The 16551-nt window shown below is 36.8% G+C and overlaps 1 protein-coding gene across 1 annotated transcript; it reads left to right on the top strand.

Annotated features, from left to right (window-relative positions):
* The first annotated feature begins 354 nt into the window (after nucleotides 1–354).
* On the top strand, nucleotides 355–14880 carry LOC116289153 (COP9 signalosome complex subunit 2). The gene is made up of 18 exons (XM_089033171.1): nucleotides 355–492; nucleotides 1882–1995; nucleotides 2589–2666; nucleotides 3357–3410; nucleotides 4392–4463; nucleotides 5084–5173; nucleotides 5539–5616; nucleotides 6267–6350; nucleotides 7064–7154; nucleotides 7780–7844; nucleotides 9029–9142; nucleotides 9533–9639; nucleotides 10389–10432; nucleotides 10537–10582; nucleotides 11449–11485; nucleotides 11893–11951; nucleotides 12517–12588; nucleotides 13808–14880. The coding sequence occupies exons 1-18, from the start codon at nucleotides 439–441 to the stop codon at nucleotides 13878–13880; spliced, it is 1332 nt and encodes a 443-aa protein (XP_088889297.1). The 5' UTR covers nucleotides 355–438; the 3' UTR covers nucleotides 13881–14880.
* The last annotated feature ends 1671 nt before the right edge of the window (nucleotides 14881–16551 follow it).

Below are 16551 nucleotides of genomic sequence, written 5' to 3'. Positions count from 1 at the left end.
TTATGAAATATCTAAAATGTACATAAGTATATTTAAACAAATACAAAAAAAAACACGAATATTGTTTGAATTTTAGTATATTTTGTCACTCTTATACATCGTATCATCGGAAGGATTTGAATTTAATCTGGTCACGGAAACTGATTGAGTTTTTAAAACTTTTTGAATTTATTCCTCTCTTACTTGAAAAAATATATGCACATAGGTAGATTTAACTTTTACGCTTTTAATATTTCTAAACTAGCCAATTTTTAATACCTATTTTAAACCTTTGTTACTAGGGACTCTAAAATATTGCTTGGGCTACCTGTGGTTCAGTCCCTCACATCTATTTTAAACAGAGGTAACCTAGTGTCGAGTCTGTTTTACCCTACATTTTTGTCAGTTCTGTTCAACTTTTTCCCCAAAAAATCCAAACTTTTCGGGCATTTTTCAACGATGTCCGACGTGGACGATGACTATATGTGCGATGATGAAGAAGACTATGATTTGGTGAGTAAGAAATGCTCTAAAACCTGATCAAAATCATTGAAATTTGCCTCTAAATTTAGAGTTGATTGCTGACATTTTCTCCTGGAATATTTCTCCTGATTTTCGTAATTTCATTTGAAGAAAGAAGTTCTGAACTTTCCTTTAGTAACTACTGCAGTTTTATCCACTTTGTGCAGTATTTTTTAGAACTGTAGAGCCGAGAGCTTCATAGGATTTGCTCACAGAATAATACCTGTACATATTTATCAGCCATTAAGTTTCAGGTGACTGACTGTCTATATACTTACGCAGGGAAATGGCCTACTAAATAGTGCATTGGCCTATAACAGTTTGATTTAAGTACAGGGCTCACAGACACATATATATATATATGCTTGTATTAATTGCAGTATGTTACTCCAAAAATATTAAAATCAAATATATTCTACTATTTCTTCTTTCCAATTTTCATGATTTTAAAGACAATGTGAATGAGAAAAGAAAGAAAAAAATGAAAAAAATGAAAAGTTATTTTATTGTGTTATAGCTTTTTTCATTCACTAACTGCTGCTGTGTTCTTTGACGGCATACTCATTTGTATAGGTTTAGCTTTAATTTGTTTAAGTTATATAGCGAATCATTTACAAAAATCAACTGCAATGAGGAGAAGTTAAACCTGTATACAGGAGTCTGTAGTCTTAAATGGGTCTGTAATTCATCAGAAATAGTAGTATATATTTAATAAGGAAGAGGGGGTTTGATACTTAGATTAGTAAAATTGGAAGCACACGTGGCGTAGCGGTGAGAGCGCCTGCCTCTCACCAATGCAACCCAGGTTCAAGTCCCGCTGAGCTCAGTGTCATATGCGAGTAGAGTTGTTTGTTGGTCTCTCCTGTGCTTCGAGGGTTTTCCCAGTTTCTCCGGCTTTCCTCCCTCCACAAAGATCAACTCCTAAATTCCAATTGGAATTACAGTGGATGAATAGCTCTTCTGTAGAAATGCCACTGTTAAATCCCATTTATTACATGTATTTATTTATTTATGGATTGCATTTGTATTTTAACCGCCACCCGGCTAGCTCAGTTGGTAAGAGTGTCGGTCTGTGCAGGAGGTTGTGGTTCAAGCCTCAGCCGGACCAACACTCAGGGTCTTAAAATAACTGAGGAGAAGGTGCTGCCTTTGTAATTACATCTGCAAATGGTTAGACCTTCACGTGGCTCGGATGATCACGTTAATGGCAGCCCCGTCCCTAATTAACTAGAGACGTTAAAATAGGACCACTAGTTTATCAGTTGAATTACTGTCAAGTGTTATCCTCTATAAACAAAGTTAATTATTATTATTATTATTATTATTATTATTATTATTATTATTATTATGGTCAATAAAATGTAATTTCTCTTATTCCAGGAATATTCAGAGGACAGCACGTCAGAACCTGACGTTGACCTAGAAAATCAATATTACAATTCTAAGGCACTGAAAGAGGACGATCCTAAGGCAGCTCTGCAGAATTTCCAGAAGGTGAAAAAAATACATATACTGTAAAGTGATGCTACACTGGAATGATATAGATGGACAACCAGGACCTACTTTGCTTTTTTTCGAATATTTGGCTCATAGAGAATGCTTTTTCAAGAACTTGTACAGTAGAATCCTGTTCAAGACCCTGTAGGAACCTGTTCAAGCTCTTGATGGATTCTGTAGGATCCTGTTCAAGATCATGTAGGATCCTGTTCAAGATCATGTAGGATCCTGTTCTAGATCCTGTCCAAGATCCTATAGGATCCTGTACGAGATCCTTTAGGATTCTGTTCAAGTTCCTGTTCAGGGCCCTACTAGGATCCATGCAGGATCTGCACAACATCCTGGCCAAGATTTGCACCAGGATTCTATAAAATGTATTGCAAAGAATACTTTGTGCCATCCCCACCTCATTTTCCACGGCTTGCTACGTCCCTGATGGTAAAAACTATGCTAAACAGTGTACAGTACATGTACAAAAAGACCTATAGTCTACGCCACAATTATGTACTACACTTCACTTAACTGTACACCACACAACATTAACAACTACAGTACACCACACCTCACTAACATTTAGTTTGTTGTTGAAGGTTCTTGATCTAGAGCAAGAGAAAGGTGAATGGGGATTCAAGGCTCTTAAACAGATGATAAAGATTAATTTTAAACTAGTAAGTGTACTGTACAGTTATCAAACAACAAGATGTGAAAGAGTAATATTACGAAATTACATGGCATTGTGCTAAAAGGACCATGGATCACTAGATTATAATATCATTGAATGAAACTTAGTTATAGTATTTAATTAAATTTAAGGCTACACAATAGATTTGAGTTTTATATTTATAATAATCTAATAGTCAATGTAATTCAGTCTATTTGGACTAAAGTTGATTTATGCCAGAGCAAAACTCCAAATAAATCTGTCTGTCTGTCTAGTATAATAATAATAATAATAATAATGATAATAATAATAATTATTATTATTATTATATTATTATTAATAATAATAATAGTTAATTTAAGTAAGACAGATTTTGAAAATGTACTTATAATGAAAATTAACGCTAAAATCCGACGTTATTAAACCTTCATAATCGAGCCAAGATGACTCCGAAATGTCGGATTTTAGCGTTAATTTTCATTATAAATAGTTAATTTCTTTATATAGCACTATATCCAAAGCCTTGCCCAATTGCACTTTAATAGTATGCAAGAATAAAAATTGAAGGGGGGGGGGGGGGAGTAAAGTGGGGAAGGGAGGATGTGATTGGAAAATGTTGTGGGTATTAGCAAGAAGAAGGGGAGCCTGTCCCCCTCCATATCCCCTGTGTTACATTATTTTTATTTTTATTTTCCAGGGCAATTATGAAGAAATGATGACTCGTTATATACAACTCTTGACATATATCAAGGTACGTATGTATCATGAGATGTACAATAGCTAGCTGTCATTATTACATTAAATTTGGGATGCGACCAGTGTTTGAGTCCTGCCAACCTCGGTATCATAACCGAGTAGATCTATACATTGTTCGTTCTTTCCTGTGCTTTGAGGGTTTCCCATTTTTCCTCCTCACACAAAAAACAACTTCTAAATTCCAATTGCAATTTCAGTGGAAAACATATTTCCACATGTGGCATGTGATTGATTGGATGATTGATCGATTGATTGAAAATTTGTCAGTGTTGTTGAAGAAATAAAGACTCCTCAATTTGGTTTTATAGACACTAATCAGACTTTAAGATTCAAACTCCAAAGAATTACAATGAACTGCACAAGCAAACTCTCTCCCTCTCTCATCCCATAATATTTTTCTAACATCTTGGACACAGGAAGCCCGAAATTCAAAGTCCTAAGTCAAAAATCTTTAAACAAGTGTAAGAGGTGTTTTGGCTTTGAAATCATATCTATGCATGTACATGCACATAGAAGTGAGGCTAATGGGTTAATGCAAGATAATGATGACCGTAATATCAACCATTGTACTGTTCATGTTTATTATCCGTGACCAGACAGAAGATAAAAAGAGTTTGTTTTTCAATAGGAAATAAATATAATGTAAACTGTACGAACAGATAGAATATAATGAAGAAGATAAATATACACCTACTTGCAAGGTTGTCATACAAGAATAGAACATTTTGTAATTTAGTGAGAAAGGAATTCATTAAAAGACAAAAGAAAAAGTTCAGCTTCAGTGATCTTCTTTTGTTTTTTAATATAATTCCTATCCCACTAAATCACTAATGTTCTATTTTCGTATGACAACGTTCTTGCAAGTTGGTGTACAGTATGACATTTTATGGTTTTGATATTTTGGCCATCCTCAGTAACTGACCTAAATTGTTTTCTGAAAGATTAAAAAAAAAATATTTTCTATGATTTTTTCCAGAGTGCAGTAACTAGAAATCATTCAGAGAAATCAATAAACTCCATCTTGGATTATATTTCAACATCTAAACAGGTACTTTTAATAATTTTTGTGCAATACATATATTACTTTTTATATTTGCACATTTGATCATATTCCTACATGTAATTTGTGCATTATAAATAATAAATACCAGGTATTCAGGACTTAAATAACGTCTGGACATCAGTCAATGTGTGCCTAGAATTGGAACTTGTCGGGTCAAATCTTTGCCTTGCTTGTCATTTTGACCAGTAGCATTAAGCCAGGTATGCCTTGGCTGGTCAACATGACCAGCGACTTACCGGCTGTTATTTAAGTCAATTTTAAGCCCTGGTACTTGTATTATAAAACAATTATAAACTTTTGAGATTCCTTCTTTTAATCTTTTTTTTTATATTAAAAAATAATATTTCGAGAAATAGAACAAGCTCCTCAAATCCAAACATGTTTCGTCGTACATAAAAAATAATAATTAATTGACCTGAGTAGATGAATTTTTACCAACAATAAAAAAATATTATTCAATGTATTTGATATTGTTGGCTTTTTCTCAAAACTGTCTTGATAAACCTGTTCTTTCAATCCTAGCTAGGAGATTATCACGATAAGGCTAACCTCAATATCTCCTTTCGCACTCACTGATCAATGCAAATATTTTTTTTGCCCAATAGATGGAATTACTTCAAAATTTTTATGAAACTACTCTGGAAGCACTGAGGGATGCAAAGAATGATAGACTATGGTTCAAGACAAATACCAAGGTAAATACTGTAAATATCCTGTGTTTAATATGTGTTTGGGAATCAATTGGGGTGTAACAGCACATGCACTTCTGACTTGGGTTAGATTTATTTATTTATTATTTATTTATTTAAAGATTCGTACAGAAAAAAAATGTACCGGTGAGGGAATAATAGGACATAGTGTCCCCTACAAGGTTCCCACACCAACCCAACCACTAAAATATATAACACCAATCCCTAGATTCCTAGATTCCTTGGCTTACTTATAATTACATTAATAAGAGTGAGTAAAGTTTGTTTGGTCTCACCCTTGATTAAGGATTTTATGTTTATTACATATATGAAATTAAACTTGTCTGTTTTTTGTTTTCATTTTTTTATAGCTTGGGAAGCTCTACTATGACAGAATGGAGTTCAATAAATTGTCAAAAATTCTTAAACAGTTGCATCAATCCTGTCAGGTAATCCCATTATCTTCATTGTAGCATGGGTGGTGTTCGCGGCTAACGCGTTGTCTTTCACAGCTGTGAGTCCAACGGGTCGGGTCGCTGGTTGGAGCCCTACGGTCACTATATGTCAATTGAGTTTGTTTGATGTGTTGTTCTCTCCTATGCTATGAGGGTTTTCTCCGGGTTCTCCGGTTTCCTCCCTCCGTAAAAATCAACATGTGAGTTGAACATTGTGTGCATAGAATATTGAATGTAGTGGTAGTGCGTGTGAGTGAAAAGTGTACCAATTAGTGTGAAAGCGCTAGAATGACTAATGTAGACACTTAAATAAAGTGATTTATTTATTTGTTTGTTTGTTTGTTTATTTATTCATTTAACAGTAGAGTGAAGGTATTAAACCTGTGAAATAAAAATTACTAGTCAACATGTAATAGTCAAATAGACACAAAAGAAAACAATGGAATTAAGGTCTACTAAAGTGTGTTAATCTTATATCTATTTCACTTGTTTAATGACTTCACTCTAATTTGTAAACTTTACACCTTTTTAAATTCCTTAGTAAGTAGCTTGCATAGTTTACGAGCATGTACACTGTACTGTATGTATTGGATCCCTACCTTATTGTACCATCTTATTTCTTTTTTTATTATAATCTCCTGCAGACAGATGAAGGGGAAGATGATCTGAAGAAAGGAACACAGCTTCTTGAAATTTATGCTTTAGAAATACAGATGTATACAGCACAGGTACATGTAGATTTGTTTTACTTTGTAAAAATGAAATACATATGTAAACTGCAGCTGCATATAGCTGATGAATCCGTAACCCTCATTCAAATCCGCAATTGAAATAGAATATGAATGAGCTAACACAGCATTGTTTTCTTTTCCTTTTGTCCCTCCATGCTTTTCATTCCATTTTCCATTCTTCTCATTTTTATTTTGACTTATGCTATCTTCCGCCACCTGGTTAGGTCAGTTGGTAAGAGCCTCAGTCTGTTGTGCTGGAGGTCATGGTTCAAGCCTAAGCCGGACCAACACTCAGGGTCTTAAAATAATTGAGGAGAAGGTGCTGCCTTTGTAGTTACATCTGCAAACAGTTAGACCTTCAAGTCTTCTCTGACTTTAAACCATATAGGCCCTGTCTCCCAACCCTGTTGAATTATTCATGTAAGAGTAGGGGATTGTCTCCCAATTCAAAAGCCTATCCCTGTCTGGAGGCATAACACTAATGTACTAACAATGTAAGCTGCACGGCTGCTAATCACGCCTTAATATGCAGCCCCGTATAGTCCTCCAATGGTCATTAATGTAAAGCGTATTGAGACGTTGTATGAATGCGCTATACAAGAACCTCCCATTATTTATTATTATTAAAGTTTCTCCTATCATCAGATTTCTTACTGGAGAACAACCTGTGTTTATTTTTTTTTTAAATATATCTTAAAAATTTTTTTCAGAAAAATAACAAAAAGCTCAAAGCATTGTATGAGCAATCTCTTCACATCAAATCTGCCATTCCACATCCTCTTATCATGGGTGTGATCAGAGGTAAGGAAAGATATCAAGACTTTATACATGTGCTGTACTGTATATGAAATTGTGAGTAAATTTTGTTTTTATGGAGGAAGAAACAACCAGAAAATCCGGAGTAAAACCTTCGTGGCAAAAAAAAATCTCACTTGTAATTCACACACACACTACTACTACATTTAATATTCTATGTACACAACCCTCAACTTACATGTTGAGGGAGGGAGGAAACTGAAAAACCCAGAAAAAACACTGGTAGCATAGGAGAGAACAACACATCAAACAAACTCAATTGACATGTGGCAACCACAGGGCTTGAACCAGTGACCCAAACCGCTGGACTCACAGCGGTGAAAGACAAGGAGTTAGCAGCCTACGCCACCCATGCTACCCATGAGAGAGATCCAACATTATCATATAATTATCCGTAAAATACCTATATTTCTCCTTTTTGAAAAACTGATATTTTCACATGTGAAAATAACATGTTATTTTCACATGTGAAAATATCGTTACCATGTGTATTTAAGCTATTATCATCAGTCAATGAGACCCCAGAGGAAAGTGCACTAGCAATATGCAATATGATTGTTTCTATTTTAAATAATTGTTAAGTTAATTGAACATACTCATTGTTTTCTAGAATGTGGTGGCAAGATGCACTTGAGGGAAGGTGACTACGAGAAAGCACATACTGATTTCTTTGAGGTATGTGTATAGTAATAAAAAGTACAGTCTTTATTTTCACTCTGCAAGAAAATAGACCTAAGGCTAAACAAAACAATAAGTGTGTTTCCTGTTGCATGAGAAAACAAATTGGGGTCAGTAGGTTGGATTTTTCTTAACTGATATAACAGTGGAAATGAGCTTACTGGGAACCCAGTGGTGCATTTGGGGATGAAAATAATATCAGGCCCCGTCCACACGTATCTGGAAATTTGTGTATCCGCAAATTATTTTTTGCGGATACGAAAATGTTTGCGTCCACACGCAGCGTATTCGAATCGTTTTCACCATCCACACGTATCTGTTTTCGTAAAATTTACGATACGGACACAAAGATTTCCGGACACGTGTGGATGCAACCCGTATCCGCAAAAAAAAAATTTGCAGATACAAAAATTTCCGGATACGTGTGGACGGGGCCTTAGTGTCTGCAAAAATCGGCAAGAAAATTAGGGTTGGTCGCGCAACAGGAAGTACACTTAATTTTGGGTTGGCCTTATCAGTCTTGGTGCAATGTTTTCGCATTTCAGATCACATGTCATTCCCCCGAGTATTATTTGTGTCACGAGAAGGCATATGAATATGGATACAACTCAAACAAAGAATTCTCAAGAGAATGACATGTTTTTTGAAATGGATAAACATTGCACCAAGACTAATACTGTAGATCTTTTCCAAGATGGACTGTTTAAAGTATCACATACTCAGAATCAAAAACCAGGCATTTTTGTCAAGATTTTATGCACACTATGGAGAACACTTTACAAAACTTTTGAAGTTATGACAGACTAATACTGTAGATCTTTTCCAAGATGCACAGTTAAAAGTATCATACAGTATACTCAGATTCAAAAAAAACAGGCATTTTTGTCAAGATTTTATGAACACTATAAAGAGCACTTTTGAAGTTATGACAGTCAATAAATGAATACTTTCAGGAAGTTTCTTTTAGTTCAGGAGATTATAACATTTTGAAAAGATACCGCTCACTTCTGCTACGCGTCGTGCTTCTCGTAAAACTTTTCTAATGTTCTGCCAACACTCTGTGTGCTTTATGACTGCACACAGCACGCATTTTCTACAGCATTTCTTCAATACAGTGTATATATTTAACAGCTATGGATTAAATGCACTTATTTTGTGTTTAATGAAATACATTTTTGTAGGCGTTTAAAAATTACGACGAGTCTGGTAGTCCAAGACGTACAACCTGTTTAAAGTATCTGGTACTGGCAAACATGCTGATGAAATCTGGAATAAATCCCTTTGATTCTCAAGAGGTTTGTGCAAATTCCTTTCTTATTTCATTTTTAACGGTCTACATGTAGGTCACTCTGTTGTTGTAGTTGCTGCTGTTGTCGTAGCTGTTACTGTTGTTGATAATGTTGTTGTTGTAACTGTTTTTCATTATTGCTGCTGTTCTTGTTGCAGTTGCTTCTGTTATTGTTGCTGCTGTTGTCATTGCTGCTGCTGTTGCTGTTGTTGCTGTTGTTGTTGCTGCTGTTGTTGTTGCTGTTGTTGTTGCTGCTGCTGCTGCTGTTGTTGTCGCAGTTGCTGTTGTTGTTGTAGCTGCTGTTGTTGTTGCTTTGCTGTTGTTAACATTCTTTGTTTCGTTGCTGCTGTAGTCTAACTATCATTATACAATATTATTTGTTGTAAATAATCCCCAGGCCAAGCCCTATAAGAATGACCCAGAAATCTTAGCCATGACAAATCTAGTCAGTGCTTATCAGAACGACGACATCAATGAATTTGAAAAGATCCTTAAAACAAACAGGTAAGGTATAATATTAAGAAAATGCATCTCCATCTATACTTCAGCATTACGTTGTTCTTACAGTGTACTGCAGTAGGATGGAAGGAAAAGGGCTTTTCAATAAATCCTTCAATAGAGGCTTTGCACCATCAAGTGATGGCAGCCATAAGAAGAGGCAGGAACAATTGAATCTGGTCTAATCTGATTTATACATGAAAGATTTGAGTTTCCCAGGGGAGAACGACTCCATGTTGTGCCTCCTGTCATGGCAGCCATGTTAGTTGGCAGGAACAATACAATCTTTTTTTATAAGAAAGAATACAATTCCTAAGAGCAAAGATATTTTATTGTTCTGACATCTAACCACAGGCGGCCCAAATTGTATTATGGGCATGGGCGCTTGATGGTGCAAAACCTCTATAGTCCCCTTCACTGTTCCCTTTGCTATTTCAAAAGGTAACCTTGCCTGTGCATGAAAGCAAGGACGATTTTTCAATGATAGAGACCTTTTCTAACACCTTGGACAATATTATTCACACATCTACATGTATATCATTACAAGGTCACTGCTGTTTTCGCTTTGATGCACACGCACGTTACTTTTCAATATGGTGCAGGGAACCGTGAATGAAAAGGACTATTTTATCGAACCCCAAAGCAACGTCTTGTCTGGTCTTATGGGTAATTGTACTTTTCTGCGTGTGTTATTGACACATGTAAGAGTAAAAGTGTTTCTTGGCTTACTTTTATATATCTTTTTTTTTCTTCAGAAAAAACATAATGGATGATCAGTTTATAAGAGAACATATCGAAGGTATGGATGGGAGAGAATGTGGCGCGCTCTGCTTACAGCTGTATGCACTTCCTACACAAGCTCTATTAGATTATTCATACCAATTGTCTTTTCTCTCTGTCCAGATCTTTTACGGAACATCAGAACACAAGTATTGATAAAGCTTATCAAGTAAGTCATACATGTGTTTTACTGTGACCAGGGGTGTATGGAGGTCTCGGTCATAAGGTGTGTGGGGGGGGGGGGGGGGGTGGAGCTTCAGTTAAACTTTTTTGGAGAGGTTCACTTCCCGCCTGCCTCCCTAAACTTGCTACATGTACACCACTGACTGTGCATCATATCACGTGGTTCCAATGGTATCAGTGGTATCACGTGGTATATGATGTCGATTTTTTTATCAAACAATTTTATTTGAAACTTACATTTCTTACATTAATTACGCTAATGAATTGATCAAATAATACATAGTGTTGATATTGATGATGTTGATATTGATAATGGCGATAATGATGATGGTGATGATGATACTTGGTGGTGGTAATGATCATGATCATGATTATGATCGTGATGTTGTTAATGATGATGATTGATGATAGTAGTGGTCCTGGTGATGATAATGGGCCTCCTCGGTGTGGGCATAATGTTTTCCCATTTCAGACCACGTGTCATTCCCTTGAGAATAATATTCTTTGTTTGAGTTGTATCCATATTCATGTGTCTTCTCATGTACTATCTTAATCTTGTAAACAAAGAAACGATACTCTAGGGAATGACACGTGGTCTGAAATGGGAAAACATTACGTCAGAGCCGAAGAGGTCTATTGTGGTGATGACTGATGATGATGGATGATAAGATAGTGCTGATGATGGTGTTGATGATGGTGCTGATGATGGTGCTGATGATGGTGATGATGATGGTTTTGTCTGTGATGGTTATATCTGTGAGGAAGATGATGTTCATGATGATAGCGGTAATAATGATGGTGCCAGAGAACGATGACGATAATGACTTACTAACGATTTTATTATATCTTCAGACCTTATACAAGAATCCATATTCCATTCATTTCTAAGGTATGCCACTACTCTCATTTTGCGCAATTTCACAACTCTATTCCTAAAACTATTAGAGAGCATTTTATTGTTTTGGCCTCGCACAGTCTATACACTATTTTCTCAAATTTTGCTACCAGACAAAGAAATAGTAATCAGGGGAATAACTGCTGTTATAAAATCGGAAACACTTGGGCCAAGCTATAGGGGTCCATTCATTGCAACACGTCGGAATGCAGTTCAATTTTGAGGACATAACAATAGGTTTCCAATTCTCATGAGATGAATTGTTTTTGTATGTTTTGTCCTCCAAAATGCAACTGCTTCGACGTCACATGCAACAAGGGGTCTATTATCAAAGAACTTTTGCTAAACTAACTATTGTTAGTATTTGTGGTATTTAATGATTATCTCTGGTTTGCTCATAGGAACTCAATATTGACAGAGATGAAGTGGAGAGCTTGTTGGTATCGTGTATACTAGATAAGTAAGCCTAACTGTGATTTAATTGCAAAGAATAACATTCAAAGATATTATTGTGTCGATTGGTCTCTTAGATGTCTGGGGTTCTAAATTCAATCCAAGACGCGATAAGGACTCAGAGAATAAACGTCTGTGCTTGCGAGCTCATGCAATCTCGTCCACGCGTGCGCGATATTTGTTTGTGAGATGCGCGCATACGCACTGTGTTGTAGTTGTTAATGCGAGAATACAGAGAATACACGCACAATATTTCTAAAGCTTTTCTTATTTGTTTTCCAGCACAATATCTTGTCCACATGCGCGCGATATTTATTTGTGAGATGCGCGCATACTCACGATGTGTCGTAGTTATCAATGCGTGTATACACACACAATATTTCTAAAGCTTTTCTTATTTGTTTTCCAGTACAATATCTTGTCCACATGAGCGCGAGATGCGCGCATGTGAGATTTGTGAGATTTGACTGATTTGTGAGATGCGCGCATACTCACGATGTGTCTTAGTTATCAATGCGAAGAATACACACACAATATTTCTAAAGCTTTTCTTATTTGTTTGTTTTCTTCAGTACAATTCACGGTAGGATTGATCAAGTAAACCAGTTGTTAGAGCTCGACAGACGATCGCAAAGCGCCGACAGGTGAGCACGACTCTTTATAAAATAACTGTTACAAATCTCGCGTTTTGATTGGTTGGGAACGCGTGCTTTATGAGAGCACACAACACGCGCGCGCACTTTCAGATGCGTCATTTCCTATCTAAAATAACGGTTATTGTAACTTGTATCTATAAAAAAAACTTGCTTGCTGTGCTGTGTGGAGTTATAAAGCACTGAGGGATAGGCAGAACACCCGAGAAGTGTCGAGAAGCATTCTGCTACGCGTCGTGCTTCTCCTAACACTTCTCTCGTATTCTGCCAATCCCCGCGTGCTTTATAACTGCACACAGCACGCGAGCGCGTTTTCTATTTCTTCAGTAGAACTACATCCAAGCAAAATGCGCAACAGTCTGTACCCTGCTAGTAGAGCCGTGATGAAGATATATGTGTAGTGTCATTATAAGGCCCTACTGAGTAGAGTTGGATAATAATAATTATTATCATCATTCGTTTCGCAAATATCTCAAATATCTCAAGCCCTGTTGGTTGACCCAATTGCAAATACCTGCGTGCAAAGAGAATTAATAAATGCAAGGGTGGCATGGGTGGAGTAGTGGCTTACTGCCCACTTCCAGTCTCACCGCTGTGGTTCAGGTTCGAGCGCCGGCTCGGACTGAATCATGCGTGAGTTGACCTTATTGATGGTTGTCACGGCGGCGAAATTAACAAAAGAATTGTCAATGAATTCTTTTGTTATGTCCTCCAACATGGCAGCCGTGTCTTTTGTTATTCAATTCTCTTGGGAGTGGTTGAAAACCATCAATTCAATGTGTTATTCTCTCCCTTGTCACTAGTGTTTTTCTCCGCTTTTCCTCCCTCCATATAAATCCACATATGAATTGAGAGTTGGTTGTTGGGTATAGAATGTAGTGGTAGTGCGTGTGTGGAGCGAACCTCACGGAAGATGGGTGTGAGGAAGAATCGGCGTTTTGGGGTTCCTGTTTCGACTACGTGCCCACGAGAAAAATGAGACCTAGCCCTCTTCCTCTTCGCTTCCTTTTTGCTCGGTTTCAATTCTCGCTCGTTCCAAATTTCCAAAGTTCCCCCAAAAACCGGTTTTTCCCCAAACCCACATGAACGAACGCGCGGGCAGTGATGGTTGTAAAATGTTAAATGTTAAATATAAAATGTATTTTTTTTTAAATAAGAGGGGTTCTCGCTCGTTTCGAACATGGCTAATTATTTCATTTTGGTTGTTTAGATTCACAGGCCTTGACAGATGGACAACACAGTTAAACTCTCTTCACACGGCCATCATCAACAAGATTGCGTGATTCAACAAGTGCTATGTATTCATTGTTGCTTCTTCTTTTATTTCCTTACCTCATTCTTCACCTGGTGGTTTGTTCCCTTTTGATAAATATAGGTTAATTTATTTTCGTATATAACCAAAAGCAGTAATATCATAATTCCTTTTCCAATTTCCCATTTTTCTTGGATTTAAACTCCCGGGTGGAGAATTGAATATCTTTCCCTCAACTCTCTCGCAGGATTTTCATATTGAACACACAAATTTTGGTTGCTTTATTATTGCGATCTCATGGTGTTTTTCCTGATATTATTGGTTACCGTAAACAACCAATAATTATCAAGCTTTTCATGCAACCAATCAGCTTATGAGAACTATTGGTTGACATAAACAGCCAATCAGCATCAAGCGGACTGACCAATACAGCCAATCAGCGTCAACTTGATTGACCCCTACAGTCAATCAGCCTCAAAACAAACTGACCCATACAGCCTATCAGCGACAAGCTGACCTATCCATAAAGCCAATCAGCGTCAAGCTTATCGCCTGACCCGTTCAGCCAATCAGCATTATGATTTATTTTGACATACATAACCAACTTGAGGCATGATTTTTGACGTAAACAGCCAATGCATGCAAAGGTCTTTATTGACTGAAAGCGTCAAATTTGATTGGCTGATTTATCAAGCCAATCATCGCAAAGATGAACCATGAAGGAAATATCCTAAAGTTTTATTGGCTAATCAGTAGCCAATGAGCTTCAGGCTATACTAAGATTTGTATGCCTGACCCACATGGCAAGATAATTTAACAATGTCTGCAAAACTAGTTCAAAATACCTATTGAAGTCTGTCAAAAGGTTTTCCCTAAAAAGGGGGGAAAATTGCGATATCCAAACGGCTGATGTAACTGGTGTAAAAAATGAATTCTGTAAAATTAATTGTATACTTGCTGCCATAAAACCGTGTATATTAGTCGCAGCAGTTTCATGATGATGCACTTAACAAATGAAATACTTTATTCTACACTCTCTCTTTTATTTGTGTCTCTGTCAGTCCTTTGATACCGAATTGAATATTTTTACATCGCGTTGTAAAAAATAGTTTGTTTGTTTTTCAAGGTTGTTGTCATTTCGATATTTTTCATTTCATATAATTTTGCATTCACTCATATTTACCATTTTAACTATATTCGGTCTTCCTGAGGTTGTGGAGAAAACTGGTAACGAGTAAGGCGCGCGCTGAATCATGGGGCTGTCATGTGACCGAACATTTCCTTGAGATACGAAAAACAATTAAAACAGCCGCCATCTTGGTTGATCTAACAAGAGAAGCTTGCTGCGGTTTCGATATTTTGCAAACTCGGTAGTTGCAAGCTGCACGCTGAAATTAGGTTTTTCGCTGCCGTCAATCAAAAATAATCAGTCGGTATTTTTTATATTCTTCACTGGCGGCAGTTAAAACCAACTTTGACAAAAAGCCATTGAAATGTCTGAGTTCGCAGAATATGGAAAACCGCAGTAATGAGGAATGCTTGGTATAGTCAACTAACATGGTGGCTATGACGTAACATGAACCCCAAGAATGTAAGCGAAAATCTAAGCAAAGCAAAGTAAATGTGACTCGATTCGAAAACTAAATCCTGTAAGAAATGGCGTCTTCTAAAGCAGCGCTATTTTTTTTTTTTTTTTCTTCTCCCGCTAGTATTTTTATGTCAGTGCGAAATAAAGAATGCTTTTCAGCATCTTATCAGACACCAGAGTGAAGTTGGTGTCAGGTTTTAGAGTCAGATTTTGGAGTCAGGTTTTCGGATCTAGTGTCAGATTTTTTCCGGGGGGCGTCACATCATGTTGAACACAAAGTGCTCTATATTCGAAGAAACGCTTTGATTTACTATAAAACCCACACCAAGCTTTACTCACACGATATTTCTTGAGATTCGTTGTCTTTGGGGATCATTGAGCTAACTAAACCCTATAATCACGTATTGTAATCTGCTTTGTAACATGATCACTCTCTCACGCGGCGTGACAGAAAAATCTGACTCAAAAATCTGACAACAAGTGATATTTCTTCGGGAGACTAGATTTTGACTTCCAAATGCGTTCTTGAAGATCCCGTAGAAATGACGCTTGTTGGGAGATGTCAAAATTCAAGAAAAATATAATGGTTAAAAAAAGAATTTTGTGGATCACTCTCTCACGCGGCGTGACAGAAAAATCTGACTCAAAAATCTGACATCAAGTGATATTTCTTAATGCTTTTATGTGTACTGCTTCATCGACAGTATATTTGGACATCAAACTACGGCTTGGCTTATTCGACGTAAAGCATGGATATTTTTCGTTAAGAAAAAGTGCGTCAACATTTTGAAATAAAAGGGTTCAGTAACTCGATATAAGGGAGCGGTACTCGAAGTATTTGTGGCATGAAGCCCGTTGATAGTAGATAAAACAGCTCAAAAAATCTGAAACCGCTGTTTATTTTCTTTGAGGTGAGTGTTTCGATCCCCAAAAACAACGAATCTCAAGAAATATCGTGTGAGTAAAGCTTGGTGTGGGTCTTATGGTAAATCAAAGCGTTTCTTCGAATATAGAGCACTTTGTGTTCAACATGATGTGACGCCCCCCGGAAAAAATCTGACCCTAGATCCGAAAACCTGACTCCAAAATCTGACTCTAAAACCTGACACCAACT

This window comes from Actinia tenebrosa, unplaced genomic scaffold (assembly GCF_029948245.1).
Source record: "Actinia tenebrosa isolate PJP-AT-01 unplaced genomic scaffold, QUT_ActTen_1.0 PGA_scaffold1__47_contigs__length_23844297, whole genome shotgun sequence".
Lineage (NCBI taxonomy): Eukaryota > Metazoa > Cnidaria > Anthozoa > Actiniaria > Actiniidae > Actinia > Actinia tenebrosa.
This window is presented reverse-complemented; position numbering and strand designations above follow the sequence as displayed.